This window comes from Canis lupus, chromosome 12, assembly GCF_011100685.1.
Source record: "Canis lupus familiaris isolate Mischka breed German Shepherd chromosome 12, alternate assembly UU_Cfam_GSD_1.0, whole genome shotgun sequence".
Classification (NCBI taxonomy): domain Eukaryota; kingdom Metazoa; phylum Chordata; class Mammalia; order Carnivora; family Canidae; genus Canis; species Canis lupus.
Window position 1 is genome coordinate 15,586,299 of NC_049233.1, and position 25,007 is coordinate 15,611,305.

At 40.5% G+C, this 25,007-nt stretch overlaps 1 protein-coding gene across 2 annotated transcripts in view; it reads right to left on the minus strand.

Annotated features, from left to right (window-relative positions):
* Positions 1 to 11,419: 11,419 nt before the first annotated feature.
* Positions 11,420 to 25,007, minus strand: part of TNFRSF21 (TNF receptor superfamily member 21) — a 73,522-nt gene continuing 59,934 nt past the window's right edge. For both annotated transcript variants that reach the window (XM_038554263.1, XM_038554262.1), the window contains exons 5-6: positions 14,145 to 14,373; positions 11,420 to 12,865 (exon numbers count right to left, since the gene is read on the minus strand). In XM_038554263.1, coding sequence (XP_038410191.1) covers positions 12,636 to 12,865; positions 14,145 to 14,373 — 459 coding nt within the window. In that variant the 3' untranslated portion in view covers positions 11,420 to 12,635. The remainder of the gene's footprint in view (positions 12,866 to 14,144; positions 14,374 to 25,007) is intronic.

Sequence of the window (25,007 nt, forward strand, 5' to 3'; positions counted from 1 at the left end):
CCACATTTCCTTCTCATTGACTTTAACGTTATATGTTCTAGCGCTCCATATGACATCTGGCCTACCTACTTCCTTTTCTTCTTAATATTCTGTCTTCCTCCTAACCTCTTGAAGACTCTTTAACTTTCTATTATTAATTCCATCTATATTTACTGGGTACAGCTCCTGCCATACAGCCAATAAAAATAAGATGGAACCAGCTAGCAGGCCATTGGAGGCTGAGCAGTGGCAGGAAGCTGGCAGGTGCAGCTGAGTCTTCCCAGGGAAAGATGAATTCGCCAACAAAGGAGGAGGTGAGAGGCAATTGAGGATGCAGGAATTCCAGGCAGAGGAAGCAGCCCTGACAAAAGTCTACAAAGGAAATTTGGGGCCAATGTGGGGGACTGCAAAATACATCACTGGAGTGGACCAATAAATTTGAATGGATAGAGGGGAGAACAATGAGGATTGAAAATGTAGAATAAAGCACAGTCTAGTCCTCAGAGGACAGCACTGACTGGATTGGGATGGGAGCTAGTTGGAGTTGGGCTGGTAGGAGAGAGGAGTCCTGTTAAGTTGGAGACACAGCCATGAAGCATTCCCTAAGCACTTGGATTCAACCTGGAACTTTTCACCTTCTGCAACCTCTCCTATGTGAACATGCCCTCCCGGGACTAGCATATCTCTTAGATAGTTTCCTAAAGAAGGATGCCTCCCCCACAAAACATATTTCCCTGATATAGAACCTATGTGCCAAACTTGGCATATGATTTAAGCATGCACATTTATTTAGTTTGCAAGCATTTGTTTTCTCTGAAGATGTTTTCAAAACTGAGAGCAGACCAGACCTTATTATTTTCATATATTTGTTTCACTTGGTGCCACAAAACAACTGCTAATTGGAACGAAAGGATGGTAATGTAGATAAATTATTTTTATTGTGCTTGTTATTAGTTCACTGTATCTGTAATTGCACCTGTGCAAATATATTTGGAAATATTTGCTTCATAGCACAAGAACTATTTACTCATGTAGCTGAGACTTTGAGCTAGATTCATAGAACTCAAAATGAAATCCAGAGTTGCCATTTGGCAGCTGAATTGGAGTGCATAGATAATCATTGCCATGGAATTATCTATTCTGGCTATCGTCACTGCCCCAATTTGCTTGGCAGTTAAAAATCCCACACTTTGCACTTGAGTGGTTGCACTTGACTGGTTTCAGAGCTCAAAGGCTGGAGGGATGTTTATAAGTTTCAGGGGTCATGAATTTAAATTGCAGAGAAGTACGTGATAGAGAGTTCTGGAGTGAAAGTGTGATTAAGTGACCTCTAATGTTCCTTCCATTTACATAACTCCCTTGTCCTTGGGCCCCAGATACCTGAAGCTACTACATTTATAATCATTTTATTCTCAAATAAAGTTAACCGAACTTCAGGCAGATGACTCAGTGACCAGTTGGAAAGGTGGAGGGGAAAGTTTGACCATTTTGAGATCTAGTTTCATACTTTATGAGATTTAGAACCCTGTTCCAGGGCAATACCAGGTCCCCTGCATCCACACATGACTTCACTTCCACTCATTTGTCCATTTGAGTCAGGGGCTCACTCTCCTGTTTTCCTGATTTGTGGCCCATGTTTTTCAGCACCCTGACTGTGTTGTCTTTCTGGGCTTCCGCTTATCATCTCTCACCCTCATCTATAAGCTCAATTAGGCCTCCCAGGGATAGATCTAGTCTTAGAGACGGGCTGTTTGGGGGTACTTGGAGACTACAATCTTTTTTAATGCCCCCAGTCTCAGATCATCACTAGAGTGGATTTTATGCCTATTTCCAAACTTTAAAGGGGCTTCCGACCTGACAAATGCTGCTAGCTTTCGAGATACTAATGTTCTGCTCTCTGGGCCTTGGCTGATCTCCTACTCTTCTGCTCAAAGCACCACTGGATTTTAAACCATGAGACCTGGAAAATTGTCCCTGTGGCCTACAAATTCTAGATCCCTGGGACACATCCAATCTAGAACCATGCCCCCATATATCTCTCAGCTGTGCTCTCATGTGGACCTTCAGGCCTGGCTTGACATCTTTGCTTGGGCTCGGTTCCCGAGGCTTATCCCAGCCCCTGCCAGCCCAAAGGCTCCACTTAGGATCCTGGACTTTATTCTGACCAAAGTAAAGGTAAAATCTCTGGCTGTGCCAAAGCCTTGCCTAGTTAAAAGCACCACATTATCACTTTTTAATTGGCTTTGCCTAGTATTGATTTTTTTTTTTTTTTTTTTTTTTTTTTTTTTGCTTCCACGTCCCAAGGCTGGTCTTTGATCCAGAATTTGACCTGACCATGGTAACAATGACCATTTTATGCCTCTTGCTTCCATGGAACTCTCAGAGCCTCTTTGGCCACCAGGTTATTATCTTACTCCCACAGCTGGCTCACATGTGTTCAGACTTTCCCAGGCTTAACCAACAGCAGCAAAAGGCCCCAATCTTCTGACCCTAAATCATTGTTTTTTTCTAGTATACCACGATGTTATGATCTATCTCAGCATTTTCTAGACTCCGCTCTGTAGAAAATTACTATTCCATGAGACAATAGGCATTTGTAAAACAAGCAAATGAATTCACTAGAAAGCATATGTATGTGTGTATTTCATAGTCATGTGAATTTGGAAAATGCTGTGTTAAACAATGTTAAATGGGTTACTTCATTACAAGACTTTTAGGCCCTCTGTAGTGGGCATTGTAATATTCAAGAGGTAGGGGGAGAGAAGCAGAGTGCATAGCTTTTTCCAAATGCATTGGCCTATAGAGTTTTCTTCTGTGGAACATTCTAAACATCTCATCAGGCTTAAGCTCCATTCTTTAACACTGACCTGAACAAATTTCTCTCAGACTTAACATAAATAAGCAGGGGAGACAAGATGTCCCTAAAAATTAGAATAAAACTGGAGCCTTATCTTACACCATTCACAAAACCCTACTCAAAACGGAGTAAGACTTAAATATATGACTTGACACTAAAAAACTCCTAGAAGAAAACATAGAAGAAAATTTGACATTGGTCTTGGCAATGATTTCATGTCTGACACCAAAAGCACAGATAAGAAAAGTAAAAATAGACAAGTGGGGGCACCTGGGTGGCTCAGTTGGTTAAGTGACTGACTCTTGATTTTGGCTCAGGTCACGATCTCAGGATCATGAGATCAAACCCCACCTAGGGTTCTTCTCTAGGTATGGAGCTTGCCTAGGATTCTCCCCCTGCCTTCCCCCTGCTTATACTTGTTCTCTTTCTCTCTTAAAAAAAAAAAAATTCATAGAATCAGAGAGTGGAAAAGTGGTTGCCAGGGGCTGGGAGTAGCAAGAAAATTGGGAGTCACTAATCAAGGGGCATAAATTTTAATTAAGCAAAATTTATAAGTTCTAGAGATCTACTGAATACATTGCACCTGTGGTAAATGATACTGTACTGTACACTTAAAAGTTTGTCATGAACTGCATCAAACTAAAAAGCTTCTACACAGCAAAGGAAACAGTCAACAGTGAAAAGACAACAAATAGGATGGGGGAAAATATTTGCAAACTATTTATCTAGTAAGAAGTTAATTTCCAAAATATATAAAGAACTCCTACAACCTAGTAGCAAAAATGCCCTTAAATAGACTAAAGACATGAATAGACATTTCTCCAAAAAGAACATACAAATGGCCAAGAGTTCTATAAAAAGATGCTCAATGTCACCAATCATCAGAGAAGTGCAAATCAAAACCGCAGTGAGATTTAAACCTGTTAGGATGGTTATAATTGAAAAGTTGAAAGAGCTAAATATTGACTAGACCTATTGTGGTGATCAGTTTGCATATATATAAATATCAAATCATTATGTTGTACACCTGAAACTAACATAATGTAAGTCAATTATACCTCAGTTTTTAAAAAAGGCAAAAGATATCATGTTGTTGAGGATGTGGAGTAAAGGGAATTTTTGTACAGTATTACTAAGAACATAAATTAGTTATAGCTTTTACGGAAAACGGTATGGTTATTCCTCAAGAAATTAAAAATAGAATGACTATATGATCCAGCAATCCCACCTCTGGGAATTTATAAAAAAATAAGTGAAATAAAAAAAGAATAAGTGAAATCAGGATTTCTTTAAAGATTTTTTTTATTTATTCATGAGAAACACAGAGAGAGAGGCAGAGAAGCAGGCCCCATGAAGCGAGCCCAACATGGGACTTGATCCCGCGTCTCCAGGATCAGGCCCTGGGTCGAAGGTGGCACTAAACTGCTAAGCCACCCAGGCATCTCTGAAATTAGGATCTTGAAGAGATACTAGTACCATCATGCTCACTGCAACCCTATTCACAATAGCCAAAATGTGGAAACATATTAAATTTCTACTGAGAGATGGATAAGGAAAATCTGGTATATACCTACAATGGAATATTATTTAGACTTTGAAAAGGAAAGGATTTCTGCCATGTGTGACAACATGGATGAACCTTGAGGACATGATGCCTAAGTGAAATAACCCAGTCACAGAATGACACTGTATGACTTCACTTATGTGAGGGATCTAAAATACTCAAATTCAGAATCAGAGAATGGAAAAGTGGTTGCCAGGGGCTGGGAGTAGGGAGAAAATTGGGAGCCACTAATCAAGGGACATAAATTTTAATTAAGCAAAATTAATAAGTTCTAGAGATTTACTGAATACATTGCACCTGTGGTAAATGACACTGTACTGTGCACTTAAAAATTTGTCATGAGGGTCAATCTCGTGTTTAAGTAACCAACAAATTAAATTTTTAAAAGAATGAAATTATGGCAATTAGATAGAATGAACATCTGAAATGTAGCAGTTTTTTACTTTAAATTCTTATCTGCATGTTTCCATAACTATAAATTCAGATTTGTACTACTACACATGTACTAGAATGACTAAAATAAAAATACTAAAAATATTGAGGACTAGCAAGGATGCAGAGCTATTGGATCTCTTATATATCTTCTGGGAATACACAATGGACCCACCACTGTGAAAACAGTTTACTGTTTCATCAGTTTACTAATAAAGCTAAAAATACACTTTACATTTTATCTAACAATCCTACACCTGAGTATTTTCCTAAGGAAATGAAATTTGTTTCTACATAAAGCCTGTACACAAATGGTCCTAGCAGTTTTATTTGTAATCGCCAAAAAACGGAAATACTCCAAATGTTTTCCAATGCATGAATGGTTAAATGCACCAAGGTACATACCTACCATGGATTACTACTCAGCCGTGAAAAGGAACAAAGTCTTCATAGGTGTAACCATTGGGTTAGATGGCAATGGAATTATGCTGTGAAAATAAGTCAGTCTCAGATTTTATCCTGCATGGTTCCATTTATATAACTTTATAAATGACAAACTGGTGGTGGAAGACAGGCATCAAAGGTCAGAGTGGAGGGGAAGATGTCATTATAAAGAGGCAGCAGGAGGAAGTCTCTTTGTGCTGATAAAGCTGTTCTTGGGGCACCTGAGTGGCTCAGTAGGTTAAGCCTCCAACTGTTAGATTTTTTTTTTTTAATATTTATTTATTCATGGTAGAGAGAGAGAGGCAGACAACACAAGGCAGAGGGAGAAGCAGGCTCCATGCAGGGAGCCTGAGGTGGGACTCGATCCTGGGTCTCCAGGATCACGCCCTGGGCTGAAGGCGGCGCCAAACCGCTGAGCCACCCAGGGATCCCCCAACTGTTGATTTTGACTCAGGTCATGATCCCAGGGTTGAGAGATCCAACCGTGAGACAGGTTCTGTGCTGGCAGAGCCTGCTTAAGATTGTCTTCCTTTCACCCTCCCTTTAGCTCTGCCCCCGTCCCACATACTCTCTCAAATAAATAAATAAATAAATAAATAAATAAATAATAAATAAATAAATCTTTTTTTAAAAAGCAGTTCTGTATTCTGATTATGTAGAGGTTTCATGAATCCACATGTGATAAAACAACAGAGTACAATGAACACATCAGAAAAAAATCCCAAAACTAAAGTGCATGTTACACTGGTGTGAATGCAGTAGTCTATAGCTTAGTTAATAATATTGTGTGAATGTCAATTTCCTGGTTTGAGTAATACTATGGCTATTAACAATGTCATCCTGGGGAAGCTAGGCAAAGGGTGGATAGGAACTCCCTATACTACTTTGGAATTTCTTGTGTATCTTAAATTATTTCAAAGTAAAAAAAGAAAAAAGAAAAAGAAAAGAAAAAAATTAACGAGAAAGCCGAAAGAAGAAAGAAGAAAGAAAAAGAAAGAAAGAAAGAAAGAAAGAAAGAAAGAAAGAAAGAAAGAAAGAAAGAAAGAAAGAAAAAACAATTCAGCTTCAACTGAGTCCAGAGGAGAGGCTCTAGAAGGGCAGGCACCTTATTTGTTATTTAGGACTTTGCCTGACTCACTCAGTTCTATAATAGCCTTACTAGGCGTGTGAGGTGGGGGAAGTCACAATCTATCTGTGCATCAGTTTCCCCATCAGCAGGAGGGAAATTCTAACAGTTCCTGCATCATAAGATACAGGTTAGGATTAGAATTGATTATACCAAGTGCTTTGGATACTTTATGGGAGGAGGTGGAGTTCCATGAAGGTACACATGTTGTCTTTTGAATATGTGGTAAGTGCACAACAGTCACATGACTGGGCCTCATGTCTCATCCTCATGGTTGGCCAATGTATAAACACTCCTTGCTTGAATAATAATGTCTACACCACCTCTGTTTTCCTTCTGGATTGCTTCCCCTTTTCAAACTCACTCCTTTGAAATGTATAAAACTACCACTGTCAGCCCTCTGCTTTTTGGTGCAGTTTTCTTTGAAATTAAGACTTCCACTAAAGAACTTCATATTTTCCCTTAATTCATATCTGGTTTCTGACTCTCCTAATACTCTTTGTATTTACAGCAATTCGTTTAGATAGATTGGATTATAATGTCCATACGTTTGTTTCCTTTCTGACATGTGAACTTGAGGTCAAGGCCTGCATGCTTTCCTTCATTTATTCCACATACAGTAACTGAGTACCTACCACGTCCCCGGCACTGTTCTAAATGCCGAGGATAGAGCAGTGAATAGACAAATGCCCTGATATCAATGGTGGTTACTGTCTTGCATGGAATTCTTCTTTGCATTCTTAGATTCTGGCATAGTGCCTGACCCATGCTTGGTGCTTAAATGTTTTGTGGATGGATGAGTGGAGCGATAAAATAAGCATTTCTCTTGGTGGGTACCCTATATTTAAACAAAATGAGCCAAAATAAAAAAAAAAATGAGCCAAAATCTAGTGAAAAATAGACTATCCCAATTTCTAAAGAGAATGAGAAAAGGTTGTCATAGGACTATTGGAAATGAGCTACCTTTTTGCCTCTTCTACCTCCCTCATGAGATTTCCAGTTTGGTGTTTTGCTGTGCATAAAACAATAGGTAAGTGAAAACAAGATACCAGTGCAGAACAGAGGTGTCTCCTCTGGAGAGATGAAGAACCACCCAAAGACTCTTAAATCATGACCTTTTTCCTCCTCAAGATAGTAATTACAAATGATTCCTATATTGAGAAGTAGAAAAAAGATTGGCCAGAAAATCACTGTGATGTTCCATGTCTTTAAATTTCTAAGTTTGAAGTCTCTCCATTTAAATTTTTGCATTAATTAAGTCAGCTTTAGAGCCAAGTCCAGAAAAAGAATCTAAAATCACAGAGGTTGTGGTCGGTGGTGAGTAGAGCAGGATGCTGTCTCCCTTTGCAGATTTACAAAAATACCCCTTACAAAACTATGACTGACATTTTAAATTTGGTTCATGGAACTCTTACCTTGGTCTTTATGGGTATACATTCCCTGGATGCCTTAGAAATGTTCTAAAAATAATTTTTATTCATAATTTTTAAAATTCCAGAATATATGCACATGGTGCAAAACTCAAAAGGCTCCAAAGAACAAATCATGAAAAAAACATGTCCTTCGTTTCCTCTTCCTGTCTCCTGGACAAGCTGTCTCTCTCCCTGGAGGTATCCATTGCCATGTTTTTTATATATCCTTGTAAGGCATTCTATGAATACCTGTATTTTGGAAATAATGAAGACTCTGGCATCCAACATGCTTCACATATTCAACTACTTGAAGTCAAATAGGGTAAAGCCTGTTTTGGATCTCTAATTCAAATAATTCTTGTTCAAATCACTAACTTTATTTTCTAGTTACTTTCAAGAAAAGAGGCAAAATAAGGATCTTGGAACAGTGAAAGAGTGCTGACAGGGACTAAGGTAACTGGGCTCTGCCATTATGTAGCAAAAATGAGCTTAAATTCCCACCTGAAAACCATAAGATTTCTCCATAATGTCCAAGTTTCCTTACAAAGGTAAAAGCCAAAATTCTGCTTAAACAAGAGATTGATCACATCTCCTTTTTCTCAAATCTAGGTTTAAGATAGTTACCTAAGGCATCTACAGTTACAGGACTGTACAATGAGATTAATGCTATCAGAGTCTAGAACAATCTAAGATTCTATGACATAGTGCAGTTAATGACTCATCAGATCTTTATTTTTGGAAAACTGGCAAACTTCAATCAAGTATATATAGACACACAAATCAGAATAACATCACATCCCAAATGTTCTTGAGTAATCATACCTTATACATTATGCTCAAAGCCACGAAGAATTGATTAGTTGTGTCAATTGTTCATCTATGCAATTAAGCTTTAAAATGTTGTCCAATCCATGCTTGGTAGTGTATCAGTTCTTAACAGGTACATAGAATTTTACAGTAGGGATATGGGTACTAAAGCAAGTCTGTAGAGTTGAGGAGGACTACGTATGGCAAAATCACAATTGCAGATTTCCAGGTTAACTCCCTGTTAAGATTCATCTATAAGATCCAGGGTGAGGATCGAGAAGCACTCTCTTCAGAAACTCTTAAACCAGTGGCCATCCAAGCTGGCTACACATCGGCATCTCCTGGAGAGCTTTAAAAAATGCTCATGCCTGGGTCCCAGGCCCTTAGACTCTGGTATAACTGGTATGGAGGTTAGCCTGGTACTCGATTTCCCAAAGTTCCCCTGCTGATTTCAATAAGCAACCAGGATCAAGAACCACCAGGATCAAGGCCAGGACTGCCCGACTCTGGAAATCTCTCCAGATTGTCCCAAAATTATTTATTTCTCTCATTTGGAATTGGTGTAATCCTGTCCCATATTAGCACTACTCTGCATAAAACCAAGGCACAGTTCGCCGGCAACTCAGGGTGATCTAGAGACCAGTAGCACCCACATCACCTAGGTACCCACCCCCCTTAAGAACTGAAACAATCTGCATTTTAGTAAGATCCCCAAGTGTTTTGTTTGCTCATTAAAGTTTAAGGAGCATAGCAAAGTGGCCTCAAATCAGACATCGTAACAAACTCCCACATGTTGTGGCAGCCCAGAGTGGCAAGGATCTTGAGCATTTAGCACAAAATGAGTTTCCAGGAAAAAAAAGGGTATGAGGTGCTGGTTCTCTACTTCATTGCAAATTTTCTGAATCAAACTCTCTGGGAAGTCGCCTTTATAATAGACTGCTCATTCCCATGTGATTATTTTCATGTAAAGTTGAGAATCACTGAAGCACGTCCAACTTTTCCCCAGAGTAGAAGTCATTTTCTCCTTTGAAAAGCAGTCTGATCTAATTGTTTAAAAGTTCATCTGCATTTAACCTAAATTGGCCTAGAGCAAACAGTATTACTCTCTAAGGAAAAATAAACTGTCTCTTCCTTAGCCTTGGAAATAATAAGATAGTCTTCCCTCTACCCAAATGATCTTTGTCGTCAGGTTTAGATTTCCCAATTGCTCCTGATTCTGTTTCATACCCTTCTGGTTATCCTTCCAACCCCCACATCAGGAACCTTCTAGTTCTGCCTAGCCCTCAAAGTAAGGCAGCTCAAACCAGAGAAAACCTCCAAAGTGAAACACATAACATATAAATCAGACTCTAACCCGAACATTATATATATATATTTAATAATGCAGCTTGGGGTTGCTTTTTTTGGAGGGGGTAGGCTATGTATTATGTTAATTCAATATTAAGCTTCTGTTTAACCACCACTATGTCCCCTTCCCTTGGATCATCCGGAGATGCTACCCCATTCCTATGCTTTCACCTTTATTTACTGAACATAAGTATAAGGCTTTACGTCTAAGCCAAATAAATTTCATCCCTGTGATCTCTATGTCCACTGCTTCAGCCCAACAAAGGAGTTCTGGTTATCAGTCCTGAGTAAACAGTCTTGGATTCAGATCCAATCTGACCTCTACAACTTTTGTTGTAGAGCCTTAAACAAGTTCCTTAGGCTTTATAAGCCTATTCTTCATCTATAGAATGGGTACAATAATAGTACCTAACTTATAAGATAGTTATGAGGTTTCATTGAAATAATGTAAAAATCACTTTGCAAAGTATAAAGCCACATAAATGGTTAAGAAAATAATAATCCCCAAGCTATGAATAACTTACAAACTTAATAACCATGACTCTGATTTATTGTTTTCAACTCCCCCAAAATAAGTGGCATAAGTCTTAAAATCTGAAAAACACACTCTGTGTCCTCCCCTACTATCCCTGACCCATTCTAGTTTGCTTTTCTTCTGCGAAGAGTTTCTGTCTTCTGTTGACAAAAGAGGAAGGGAAACCTGGCCTGAGAACCATAAAAACAAATGCCAGAATGGTTCTCTAGAAACTAGCCACATGGAAGTGGATGAAAGCAGAAAACCCCTTTAATATCCACTCCCATGGGAGTCAAAGTGTTCAGGCAGGCCATCTACTTCCAGTTTCTCACTGAAAGAGGAACTCAAAATTGCTGATGCCCTGGCCATTGGAATTTTATAGAGCCAGCGTACCCAAGCTAAGGGGGGTATGTGATCAAATACAAAATACAACATATGTAAAACAATACATATGATGTGATGTAATGTGTCCCATCAACATAAGACTTTATCTTGCCCTATTGCCACAAAAGCCCCTTAAAGTTACTCAGAGGGAATGAAATTTCACATCAAAGCCTGTAAACTGGTATAGACCCCCCACGAGTAGTCAACTTCTTAAATGGAAATGAGTAAGAATAGACTCCAGGGTCTGGTCATCATTTCCACCTCTCCACCTCAAAATCCTCATTTCTTAAAATAGGGACAGTCTCCAAAACAGGAGCCTCAGATTTACCCCCAAAAGACCAGGAAATCCTTTATCATCTTTAACACTTGACCATCCTTCCCTGTGAATCTCCAGATACTCCTCCAGACACAAAGCTTTGTTAATTTGCATGATTTACAGATCAGAAATGCTGAGATTTTTAGAATACATACATTTTTCCCGAAAGACTAATCAAAGAGTTATAACTTGAGCACATATACCAGGCAAGTAGGAAATACACTCAAACTACTCAAGTAACAAACACCTAATATTTATTAATAAATTAGTACACTTGAAGGCATTTTTCTCATATCAATCCCTCACCATGACCCACAAATCCCACCCACACAAAGGGAGTCCACACCACCTTTGCATTCGAGTCTGCCAACTGAGCATTAGAGAGAGAGCAGGTTTATAAATGGGAGCAGAGTTGCAAATATATCAGACAAGAGTCCTTACAGCTGCAGCCATTTTTAATTAAAGTGATTGAATGACGAAGGAGACCCACCAAGACCAAGGCCTTGAGGCGGATTGGACCTACAGACTACTTATATATAAAAAACAAGACATCGTTTAAAGCAAAGCTGGGCAAATTCCCTATGGAAAAAGGTGCCACTGGCACTTAGTTGGGACTTTCCAAAGTGCAGCAGTATGTTCCAGAACAGCTCAATTCCTAAAAGATGAAGTTCAAGTTCTTTGGTGGCCCAGTTGTCAAGCCACTTAAGTAGCAAGTTCTGATGGCTTGAGGATTTCATGTCTCCAGCCCAGAGCATATTAGCAGAAGAGTAGCACAAGGAATCAGGCATTCTACACGGTGCTCAAGTGAAAACCATACAATCAGCAACAGTGTGGTCAAGTTTCAGCCATGAATATGAACTATACAAGGCATATTAAAAAGAGAACTCAAAATCTAATTGCATTACAGTAACTCAATGGGGTATTACATTTCTTTAAATCTTAAGAAAATTTGTAAATTACAAACAATAATAAAAATAGTAATGATTAAAAAAAAAAGGGGATGTGGATGTCGAGACATGAAGACTGCTGATAGAATTCACAAGATGCCATTATACTTTTAAGAAGCTAAAAGCCTCACAATCCAGTGTGCAGGGAAAAGCTACACTGCATTTGTGGTATATTAGTGAATTTAAAGTGCACAGAACAATTTTGAAAACACATAAGAAGTCAAAACAAAGAAAGTATGGAAACTAAAAAACTTTAGTGGTGGGCATTTTTCAACAGTTAACACCTTGAGAAGGCTCATAAACTATCTTCCTAGAAGGGTTAAAAAAAGAAAAAAAGAACCCAAAACACTGGCCATATACTCTATTAAACACACACACACATGCACACGCACGCACACGCACGCACACACATCCCCCAAAAAACCAGAAAAATAAAACCAAAACAAATGAAAAACCACCCTGCCACTAAATGGAGTAATTTCCAGAGTGCGGTATCCCTCGTTGTTCTACAGTAGGTCGGGAAGATGGCTATATACAGAGTCCAAGAGGGTCTGACTGGCTTCCTGGCTCTTGACTCCAATAATCTCAAATAGCCGGTCCAGCTTGTCCTCAGCCTGAGGAATCTCTTCAATCACCCGCAGCTCCTCAGGATTCAGAATGTGGAGCATGTCATCAAAAATAGGCTGCAAGTCACAGGGGTCCAGGCGTACCTGCCGCAACACTGTGTCCTTCTTTTCTGCAGGGAGGAGAGGGGAGAGAAGGGGACAGAGGTAAAGGGGCCGAACTGGGGAAAGCCAGGAGAGTTAGGAGGCACAGCTCCCCTCTCCCGAGGCTGTCCACACCCCCCACCCCCACCCTCAAGGTGAGTAAGGGAACCTCTGGCGCATTTTCAACAAGAGAGAGTTTTTATTTGCACTGCACTTAAGATAACAAACAAGATTTGACTAATAGAGATCACACAAAGAACCACTTGAATGCTGATTGTCATTAGCATGACTTTTGCCTTGACTTAAAAAGACATCTAGATTCTTCTCCAACTTGGGAGAATGCTGAAATGCTTACAGAAACGTAAAAATCTAAAACAAAACAAAACAAAACAAACAGAAAAGCATTCTCCCCATCTGTCCTGTGTTACTAAACAAAGACATCAGTCCCCACCTTTCCCCTCAAACACTCCAAGCCAATGTAATCTGCTGATCTGACTTTCTAATTACACTGCCCTTGTTTAAAACTAAACTGCTAAGAGCAAAAGCACAGGACTAAGAAAATACTGCTTCCTGGGTCATACCCTTCAATGAGGTGAGGGACACTAACTTTGATTACTATTATAAAAAGCTTTCTCTAAAATATAACACGTAACATAAAATACAAACTAAAGTATAAATCTTTCATATAAATATAAAATAGACAAAGATAGATAGGCAAAGTATGGAAAATAGGACATATTTTATAAGCACAGACTATAACATAACCTAAAACATCACCCTTTCACTGAAGTATAACTGGAATTACCCAAACTGGGAAATTTCGAGCAAAAATCTGTCATCAATATAGAGCGCATGCTAATCCCTCCCCTGCTATTCAAAACTGCAAGTGGCAAATTATTTACCAAACACGGCAATCCACAATGTTTAAAACATTGCTATTCGCAACAATCCTTAACAGAGTGAATTTTAATTTGAGTCACTGAAACCTACACTTCTGACTCTCAAGATAGGTTAGACTTTAAATCCTTGGATTCTCTAAACCTGGTAAATAATTTTCAAAATAAACCTGCCAGACTACATTTTATCAGACCTTCCCCGAAACTCCTAAGATAGCATCATGAGGATAGAGGGTGACCCGTGCAGGCCCCCGGCGTGATCATCACAGCTAAAGCCCTTGCTGCGTCTCCCAGGCCTGGGGGCTAGGAGAGAAGGTCTTCCCGGGCAGGCCACCCCCCTGACTCAAACCCCCGGGGCTCCTCGGGGACGCCTAAAGAATGCATATCCTCGTGGGCGGCCTGCCAGCCCTACCTTTGGTAATAAAGGAGCCCGTCCTGCTCAGCGCCGACGAGCCGCTGGATGTGGAGTCACAGCGAAGCAGGGGCTCGGACTCATCCACGAAGAAGCCCTTGTTCTTATCCAGCGGGGAAGGCTCCACGGTCAGCAGAGTGGAATTCTCCAGTTTCGTGTTGGGGCTGGGGATGGGGCTCGGGCTAAGGGGGCTGGGGCTCATCGGGAGAGCCAGTTTGTCCGTTTCCAGCTGGGGGAGGAAGCAAACAATGTTTTTTCTTAGCTACTTCAAAAATTATAGAGGAAAAAAAATGAAATCGGGACCCCTTCTCAGGTGCCCTTTTTTGTCCCACGTCATGGTTTATGCATACATTCGGCCGTTTTGACAGGCCGTAGCTTACATTATTGCTAGGCACACACATACACATTTTTTAAAGCCTTCAAAAATATACGTGGGGCTATGCGAAAGCGTTAGAAATGAGGAAGCATATACACCAAGCTCTTACCTCACAGGACTCAAACTGGACAAGGGAGTGAAGGGGAAGATCTCCAACTCAAAATATAATTTGATAGGGGCACCTGGTGGCTCAGTCAGCTCAGCGGCTGCCTTTGGCTCAGGTCATGATCCTGGGGGGTCCTGCAGCAGGCTCTCCACTGAGCCGGGGTCTGCTTCTCCTTCTGCCCCTCCCCCTGCCTGTGGTCTCTCTTACTTCTCTGTCTCTCAAATAAATTATAAAATCTTAAAATATATATATATATATATATATATATTTTTTTTTTATTTATTTCAATAGAGCTGGAAAAGGTCTTAGATAGCATCTAGTACATTCCCCTCTGCGTGGGTTGAATTATGTCCCAAAATTCTTATGTTGAAGTCCTAACTTTCGTAACTTTCTATGTCCCAGAATATAACTCTATGTGGAGATAGGACCAACTAAGTAACTTTAAAAAGTGGTTATTAAGGAATAGTTGAGCCCTACTCCAATCCAATATGAATGACGTCCTTATGAGAAGCCATTAGGACACAGACACACACAGTGGGAAGACCAGATAAAGCCACAGGGTAAAGGCTATCATCTTCTACAAGCCAAGGAGAGAAGCCTCATGACACCTTTATCTCAAACTTCTAGCCTCCAGAATTGTGACAAAATAAGCTTCTGTTGTTTCAGCTTCCAGTCTGTAGTACTTCATCGCGGTAGCCCTAGCAAACCAATACACCCTCTCTTTACAAGTAAGGAAACTGAGGTCTGGAGAAATGCTGAGACTCCCTTAATTATAGGCTCCCGCCCAATAAGCGGCAGAACCAGACCCTAGGCAGCCTGACTCCCATTTGAAAGCAGCTCGGGAGAACACCAGAGGCAAAAGCAGCCAGAAGGAGAAAGGGAGGACCACCCCCCTGGAGCCAGTGTAGTACAGCTCCTGTGGATTTAACGGAGACCCGAGAAGCTGGCATTCTGGAGGAGAGAGTCACAAAGACAATAACAAGAAAGTAAACAAACAAGATGGTTTCAGATGGAGATGGTGAGCTCCATGACCACTGGCCACTTTGTGGAGAATGGATTTGGATGGGGAGGGGGGCGAAAAACAAAACAGACCACTTGGGAAGCTGTTACTGTGGCCAGGTGAGGTGAAATCACAGCTTGCACCCCGGTGTGCAGTGGGGAAATGATAGAAGATATCATTCCATTTGACAGGTGAGGTCACTAAGGCCCAGAGAGGACACACAGCCATTGGGAGGCCAGTGCTCAACACGGGTCAGCTTGATATCTCTACTTGGCTTGTCATCTAACATTATGCTTTAGAACTCTGGCAGGCACTTGTCACATCTACTAGTCCATGGACCTTAAACTTTTTATTGGCTCTTCCAGCATGAAAGCTACCTGGGAACCAGGTGGCCAGAGCCTACAGGGCAGGGTTCAGGGAGTGTTAATCACCGCTCATTAGAACCCTCATGACTTCACTCACACACACAAACAAAACATTTTCAAGTTCTTCAATCAAGAAGACATTGACCCTCATTTCAAAGTATTGGGTTGAATAGTTGTAAAAAGCACAAGGCAAACACAATTGCCTCTTTTACAACCTGCAAGGCCCGAGAAATTCTTACAATTGACTGCAGATTCCAAAGACCACCGATTAGTCTATCCTTCCAACAGCATTTTGCCTCTGTACAACCACCCACACCCCGCTTCTGCTTCCAGTGCAAGTTTAAGACTCGGGTAAAGCATTCCCAGCTGTCCCCTTTCGATCCACAGACGAGTTTTATGTATAGGCTTTAAAATTTATAATTCAATAGTCCCTGGCATGTGCCCCTCCTCTGTGAAAATGCACATGGCCATTCATGCCAATACGCATTTTTTTATTCACTCAATTAGACAAAGAGCACTTGTCTACACTTTGGTTCTCAGGGACAACATTACATTGGACAACATGGTCAGTCAATATAGTGCACTGTTCTTGCTTTAAAAAAAGAAATCCCTGCCCACAAATCACATGCCAACAGACTAAGGAGTCCACCCACCCGCTTCCTGAACTTAGTTCAAAACCTTAAATATTTAATTTTTTCCCCACTTTTGCCAAAGAATCCCATCCATGGAAATTAAGTACATGATTGCCAACATCATTCAGGAAGACAGAATGCTACAAGAATGCTCTCTTATAATTAACAATGAGTCAAGTGAATATGAAAATGCCCCTAAGAATGGTTTTAGCGTCGACACAGTGGGGCTAAGAACCATAGCCAAAGCCTGAGATCATGTGACAGTCATCTTTCTAGAAAATCTATTCAGCTACTAAGTAAGGTATCCTTTACTTTATGCAGGATACATAGCAGCCAGCTGCATTCCAGGTTTCTCTAGAGGTATTTGCATTTTTTTCTATAAGAAAACGTTGCTGATAGAAACTTAACTTTTTTCCTCCCTTTACCTTACTATTTATAATATCCATCCAAACTTCATTGCAACATAGCAACTCGAGCACTGTTTGACCTATGATAGCTCTAATCGGAAATGAAGTCACTGGGATATGTGGAATAAATTAATTCTTTATTGATTCAGCAAGTTCATTGAGGGGTTCACAGCAAATAAAGAATAGCTGTAACAAGATTTAGATATGAAAAGACAAATACTCTAAACAAGAAAGCCAGAGAAGGGTCTCATCCTCTTGCAAAAGCTGTAAGCATAAACTTACCCAAATATTCAAAAAGTAGATTACAAGTGACTTAATTTATTCCTTATACATCTCTGAGCCTTCCAAATTCTCTACAGGGACATATTAACTTTTATGATTATAAAAACAATGTATGTTATTTTTAAAAGCAGTTGCCACTGATAAGTATGTTTTCCCTTTGCGAACTTGACAATGTTATGGCTGCTGTGGCTCCTATTTATATGGGTAGCCAAGGAACAGGAGAGTTGGAAGATCACCGACTTGGCTGAGTGCCTCTCTAGACGTCTGTCAAGCATTCACAGGCACAAAAGGGGAACACTGTCCCCCAACTTACTGCAGTGAGGTAGATACAAAGCCTTAAGAGAAAGGCCTCTTGGGAAACTTGGCCAGGGAAGGCAATCTATCCACCAGATAATTAAAGTTCCTTTGCAGAAACCTACAAAATGTCATTCTTGGGGCACCTGGGTGGCTCAGTCGGTTAAGCAGCTGCCTTTGGCTCAGGTTATGATCCCAGGGTCCTGGGATGGAGCCCCACGTCAGGCTCCCTGATCAATGGGATTCCTGCTTCTCCTTCTCCACTGCCTGTGCTCTCTCAAGTAAATAAATAAAATATTTTTTTTTTTAAATATTCTTTTTGCCTTCCAGCCACGAGCTAATCACGCTAACTGGGAAGACTCACTGGGGAAATGAGGTAGAGACGGTAAGAAAGGGGAGGAGGCAGGGATAACAAGGGGAGGAGCTCCCCAAGCAGCCCAAACCAGGTTCTATCGTGTGAACTTCAAGAGCATGCAATTTATTTTGGCCAAATGGGCCCCCAAATGTCCTCCTGATCAGCTTCCACGCAAGTACACTCAGTCCTTCCTGATACTGTATTTATTAGTCCCAAGTGAGAGGGAAAGAGAGATAAATATTTCACCTTAACTCCATGGCTGAGTCACATCTAAAGCTCCGCTGCTGACCTGACTGTTCTCCTTTCCGATTACCAGAACCACTGAGGACAAGGAACCAGCCAAATGGATGAGGTAAACAAGGTATGGACTGAAATGTGTGGGTTTGAACATCTCTGGGCTGTAGAGGTTTGCAGCAGCGTTTGTGAGAACAGCGCTTGAACTTGTATTTGGGCTACACTGGAACGAGCCATTTCCAGCTGCGTCCTGGCAATCCTCTGCTCCTACAGGTTCCAAAATACCCACTCTGGGCACTCAGCTAAATTACAGCCTGAAGCTGAAGCTCAAAAATAAGTCTTCTCTTATAATACCAAACCCAAAAGCACTTTCACCGTTGCCTCGCACTTCCTAAGGGGATACACTGTGGAAGACTGAAGTTTTCTTGCCCTGGGGGATGGTGCAGCCATGGATGGTAAAGGAACACCCTTCCAAGCCTTGGTCATGGCAAAAGTGGTTTATAAATGAAACAAGGTCCTAGGAATCCCTTTCTTCCCTGCTACAAGCTAGCAGTTTTCCTAAGCATACTCTGCAAATAGGAATGGCCAGAGAACTCCAGCCTCAGAAGCAATCTTTCCAGCATGCATTGTATGTTCCTCACAGTCAACTCTTAAACCTGAAAGTCATGAATATCCTGGAATTTCACTGCAAGGGAAAAAAGGAAATAGACCTCTAACTAGCTGTGTGGCCTTAGAAAAATCCCTTCCCTCCTTTTACCTGTTTCCTCATTTCTGAGCAAAAAAGATTTAGACCAGGTGATCTCTATTCAACTTGTATCTAATTTATTGTCTGCCCTACTATTGCTATGTCATTCTCTCTGCCACCAACCCACCCACCGCAACTCTCTTTCTCTTTCCAAGTTACCCCCACCACCTGGTTCACTCAACTCAAGTTTACCACTGAGTTATTTTCAATTACTACCCAATTACAATCTCCCTGTGGTTGCACAATCTATTTTCATAAAAGTAATTAACAACTTTGATGCATCAATGACCCCCTGAAATGAAGCATTAATTACCCAGCCTAGATGCTCTTTGCCAATCTGCTAAAATGGTTCAACTTAACCCCTTGGCTCCTGGCACCACCCAGTTGGATTCCCCAAGGCCCCTCTCCCCCCTCCAGAGCCAGTTATGCCTGACAGACTCAAGAAGAAGCCTCTTTTACAGTCAGGGATACTTCTTCCACTGAACTTTCCCTCCAGACCTCATCCAACACTCAATAAGAAGGGAGAATCCTATGCCACATTTGTGAAATTTTTCATCACTTTAATAATGGTCTTTAAAAGCTCATCTGCTAAATTCAATGAACACTAATTGCTATTCCATCTGAGTTGGCCAGCTTGTTACTCAGATCCAATAAACAGGGACTTTAAGAAATAAACCATTACCAGTATATGTAAAATGATTCAGCATGAAATATAAGTAATCCATTTGCTCTTATGAGCATCATCTGACAGATGAGAAAACTGAGTCTCTAAGAGGTTTGCATAACCTGCCCAAGGTCAGAGTACCAGGATTCAAGATCAGGTCCGTCCACTTTCCAAATGATCCTCCTGGCTGAGCCGTTGTCACTTCTCTGCCTGGACCCACTATGTTTACAGGAAATGTCAACCCCCCTGTAAACTCAGTGCAAGCAATAAGCCAGATGGCCGCCCTGAGATAAAGATGAAAGATTCCATAAATATCAGATACCTCAACTACGGCCCAATAATTTAGTTTTGTATTTGAAAATATTCCAGGTCCCAACAGACCAGTGATAGTTAAGAGAAACAAACACATTCAATTTCTACTAAAGTTTTATCTCAAAGGAATTACAGTCACAAATAAATATATAACTAAAATGATTTAAGGATTATATTTTCTCAAGCTTGTTTCCCCTGCTCTCCCAGCTGCTCACGGTATCAAAATCAAATTAGATTTCATTACCTCCTATAAGTCTAGTAGATATATAAGACCGGGCTCTGATAAAAGCAAGGGCTATCTCCCTTGCCATATAAATATCTAGATATCTGAATCTATGCAGTCCCTATGTTTAGAGAACAAGGATGCAGATAGTAAGGAAAGCTTTGTTACCTGAATCTAGGTAGTGCCAGGATTTCAGATATAAATGAGGGTTCAGATAATGACAGTTACCAACCATCTCTCAAAAAATTATCTGAGTCTATTCAATTCCTAAGTTCAGGTAGTAAAGAATATCTGAGAAGTACAGTGATTTCTCCCTTAAAAAAATGAAACAAACACAAAGGTGGCCCCTAATTTTAAAAAAAGGAAAAATGGGTAGGAGACAATGAGTTTACTCTTCTAGTGTGAATTCTTATTAAATTCAATTCAGTTGTCTCCCTTTGACTCAGGGCATGATCCTGGAGTCCTTTGATCAAGTCCTGCATCGAGCTTCCTTCAGGGAGCCCTGCTTCTCCCTCTGCCTATGTCTCTGCCTCTCTGTGTGTCTCTCCTGAATAAATAAATAAAATCTTTTTAAAAAAAGATTAAAAAACAAATAAATTCAACTCAGAGAAATAAGTCTTGGCAAGATAATCCAAATTTACAGAGTACAACTTTTTTCCAAACAAAAAGAAGAAAAGAACAACACAAGATGTTGTTGATCCCTTAGCCCTTAGAAGAAGTGTTAACAGTTTTAAGAAATTTGGAGGGAACTCTTGGAAATGGAAATATGAATTAGAAATACACATGTGTGTATATATTGATAAAGCAAAGATGTCAAAATGTGAATTGACTGTTCAATCTAGGTGGTAAATTTATGGGTATTTGCTGTACTGTGTTTTCAACTTTTCTTTGTTTCATAAGCCTTATTTTTTAGTTGGGAAAATAAATTTTACAAAAGGGCTAAGAGCCAAATAACTATAAGACAAAAATTCCCCAAACTTTTCCTAGGCTTCTGATTCTTTAGTCTGTTGTTGTCTTTCCGTCTTTCTTCTCTTGCCACAGGAAAGGGAGACCAGAAGGTGCTTCCATTGCATAAGTAGGGAAAGGGCTAACACATAAATCAAATCATCAGTTGGCAAGTGGACATTGCTGCCCTTATGTGGTCTAGATCCCCCCAGGGTCACTGGAGGTCATAGGATGGAAGCAGGAACAGGAGTGCAATGCCAAGAAGCCCTGCTCAGCTTCCCTGGGAAGTCCTGTGTCAGACGACAGCGGTAGCACAGCTGAGTGGCCACCCAGCCATGCACTGCCCCCGAGAGCTGGGAGCCACAGCAGAGCCTGCAGAATGAAGGAACTCGCCCTCGTGAGGCTCAGAGGATTAACTTGGCCAACAAATATCAGAACCACTGGGGAATTATTTTAAAAGGCACTTCACACCCACCCTAGTTCTATCCAAGCATAGCATAACGAGAAAGTCTTTTGTACCAACTGCAACCTTACTTAAGACTATATTTAAACTTTATCCCAGGTTAGCTGGATATAGTGTGTTTATCCTTTAACTACCCCAAGCCCAAGTCAAGGCAGTTGCTAGTCTTGTGTGTATGTCATCCATCTATTGTTTATTTCTTTTTTTATTAATTAATTAATTAATTAATTAGAGAGAGAGACAACTCACGTGCTGGGGGATGGAGAAGCAGGTTCCCCATTGAGCAGGGAGCCTGACATGGGGCTCCATCCCAGGGCCCTAAAGCAGACACTTAACCGCCTGAGCCACCCAGGCGTCCCAATTCCGTTTATTTCTAAGAGTTAAGTTCAAAACTGAATCCCAAAGGCTACAAATCCACCCACATTTAAGTGAAGGTGGCTAATCCTTGCCCTAGGCAAAAGAACTGTTCCTCTCCTGGATGCAGAGGGGAAATGCCACAGGAAGCCACAAGTAGTGCTGTACAAAGCTGCCAGAGCTGGTAAGAACCAGCTGGCTCTGGAGGGAGAAGGAAGGGAGGGTGAGCCCTGCCCAGCCGCTGGCGCATGTGTCTGCAAGCTGTCGGGGCTGCTGACATCAACGGTAATGTTACAGCCCTGAGCTGACTCACAGACCAGCTTTCTCGAAAAAGGAAGTGATGATAGAGTAAGTGGGCTCTCTTGGTTCAGAGCTGGAGCCCACTCACATTCAAACATACTGCTGAACCTTACAAGAGCTCAGCCCCATGGACACACGAGGAGATCATGCTGTTGGAAATGACGTGGGTTTCTCTAAATTTCACTCGCTGAGAACCCACTAGGAAGCCTTTCCCACAAAAAAGCCTTTGAACAATTCTAACCATGAAAAAAAGTTGCATGAATCTTACAAGAAGCTAGCCTTAGGGCGGTGTGGAAGATAGAAAGTAACTTCATAGGAAACTCATGACCTTGAGATAAGAAGGCTCAAGCTCATCTCCATGACTCAAGTGTTTTGAACTTGCTCAATTTGATTAAATTAGTATTATTTAATAAAAATCATTAGGTGGATGCACGCCATTAGAATTAGAATATACCTGGTACATAATTCCAAAACTACGAAAGGGGTTACCTTGAAAAATACTTCTCCCTAATTAACCTCTGACTTACAGTACTTGGCTTCTCAGCTTCCCTGCTGGCGGTAACTCTTATCAACTCTTCGTGTCCTCTTCCATACAGTCGATACTTACACCAATAAATAGGTAATATATATTCTCCACCCAATCCCAGCTCTTCTTTATTTTTTACATTTTTTTTACTTTCACTTTTTTTTTAACACAACATGGCAGCCGAGTGCACCCACTGTTCTGCACTTTGCCTTTTTTTCATTTAAAAACCGTTCTTGAGGTTAGCACATAAATAGCTGACTTGCTCCTTTGGACAAGTGCGGACTGTCCCTCTGTATGGATGTCCCACAGTGTACAGGACCAGGTCTCTGTTGAAGGGCATTTATGCTGCCACCCCTCTTTTATTACAAATGATGCTACGAGGAATACTTGTACATGCAACATTCTACACACATAAAGGAGGTATGTGGGACTATATGTAGGACATATTCCTAGAAGTGCAGGGTCAGTAGTCAACTGCCATATACTTCGGTAGATAATACCAGATGACTCTCTGTAAGGGTTGGACTAATGTACACACACACGTCAATAGATACTGTTCGTCTTTCCCTACACCCTTACAACACAAAAATGGTATCATATCTTCCCACTTCTTACCATCTAAGAAGTTAAAATTGTATTGCAGTGTAGGTTTCCATTTTAATTTTTTCTTATTCTGAGCAAGGCTAGGAAATCTATATACCTTTAAGAGTCTTCAGTATTTCCCTTTCTGTGAGCTGTCTTGTTCACAGACTGTGCATTTTTCTTTTGGGTCATTGGTCTCTTAATTAATTCCTAAAAGCTCTTCATTTTTTTAAGGCCATTAACTCTGTTGCAAACAACTTCTCCTAGTCATTATTCTGTCTTTTGATTTGCCTATGATGTTTCCTGGCTTGTGCATTTATTAAGTAGTTGAATCTTTCTTGTACGACTTCCATGTTTCCTATCATTGTCAGAAGAGACTTACCTACTGTTGTGAGAATAAAAACAAAAAAAGAATTTCCCCATGTTTTTTTCTAGTTCTTTTTTGGGGACAAGTCATTTTAATGGTTGGTCATTCCAGACTGTCCCCTGACAAAGCCCAACTGTGGATAAATCAAAATTTCTCTGTGAAAAAAAATATTAATGGGAAAATCAGGAGCGACAGCTGACCCTCCCAAAGAATGAGGAATCAGCGTTTAAAATGTTGAAATCAACTGGCATATAATGAAACCTACTGCTAACCGTGATGCAATTTCTTCCTAGCAAGTGTATCTGCTAATGGCACGTGAGTTATAACAGATCAAGAGACAGTCTCATAAACACAGGATGGAGAAGCTGGGCCCAAACTGGAAGTTATTAAGCTTTATCCAGATAGGAGTTTTAGCTTCAAAAATAAATAAAAATATAACCAGCACTGGTAGTTGATGGAGAAAATAAGCTTGTTTTCACAATACTGATTCTAATTTCCGCTCAGTGGATTCTTTGAGAAAGCCAGTGAGGGTGTGGATTAAGGGGTGAAAAGTGTCATCGGCTAATAAATTCGGCCTTTTCTGAACATGGAGACACTGTGTCTCAGGAAAAACAATAAAAGCCCACTTCAAGTCCCCAGAATATCCTCTGAAGTGTGGCTCACATACCTATCCCTCCTATAGAACTGTCAGCTTCTTCAGGGAGGATTCCCTGTTTGTGTGTTTCATTTTGTGTGTGTTTTGTACACATGTATTTTCAACTAGTATCTCTAGTGTCTGGTACAGGGTTCGAAACATAATGAGAGTTCCATTAGTGCTTACTAAATAAGTGACTTATGTTAATCCATCTTATCCTTAAAGGCAATTTTAAAAAGAAAAAAAAAAAGTATGTGTAAATACACGTTAGGAGAGAGAGAGTATCGATCTCAAGACCCAAAATTCTGCTTCTACACTTCTCCTTATAAACTGTACACTCAAACTCAACTATCATATTTGATTAATTCTATGATGTATTTTTTTCACATTTTAACATCTCTCAAATAAGGATATATCTTACAACCATAAATGGTAGTGTTTTAATAATTTCCTTAACCATGTATATAACAGTGCATCGTACAATGAACATGTATTTCCAACGAAATAGAGAAATATGTTTGAATTCTAATACCGACCTATACCTCTCAGGACCATGAAAGCTTGCTAGGTAATCACAGATGTCAAGCACCAGACAAGCATCTGCTGAGTATCTATTGTGTCCCAAGGATACTCAGCAGATGCTTGCTCCCCTTCTCCTTAAAAGTACAGAGGGGTATCATTTGCTCTTGAGTTAAAAAAG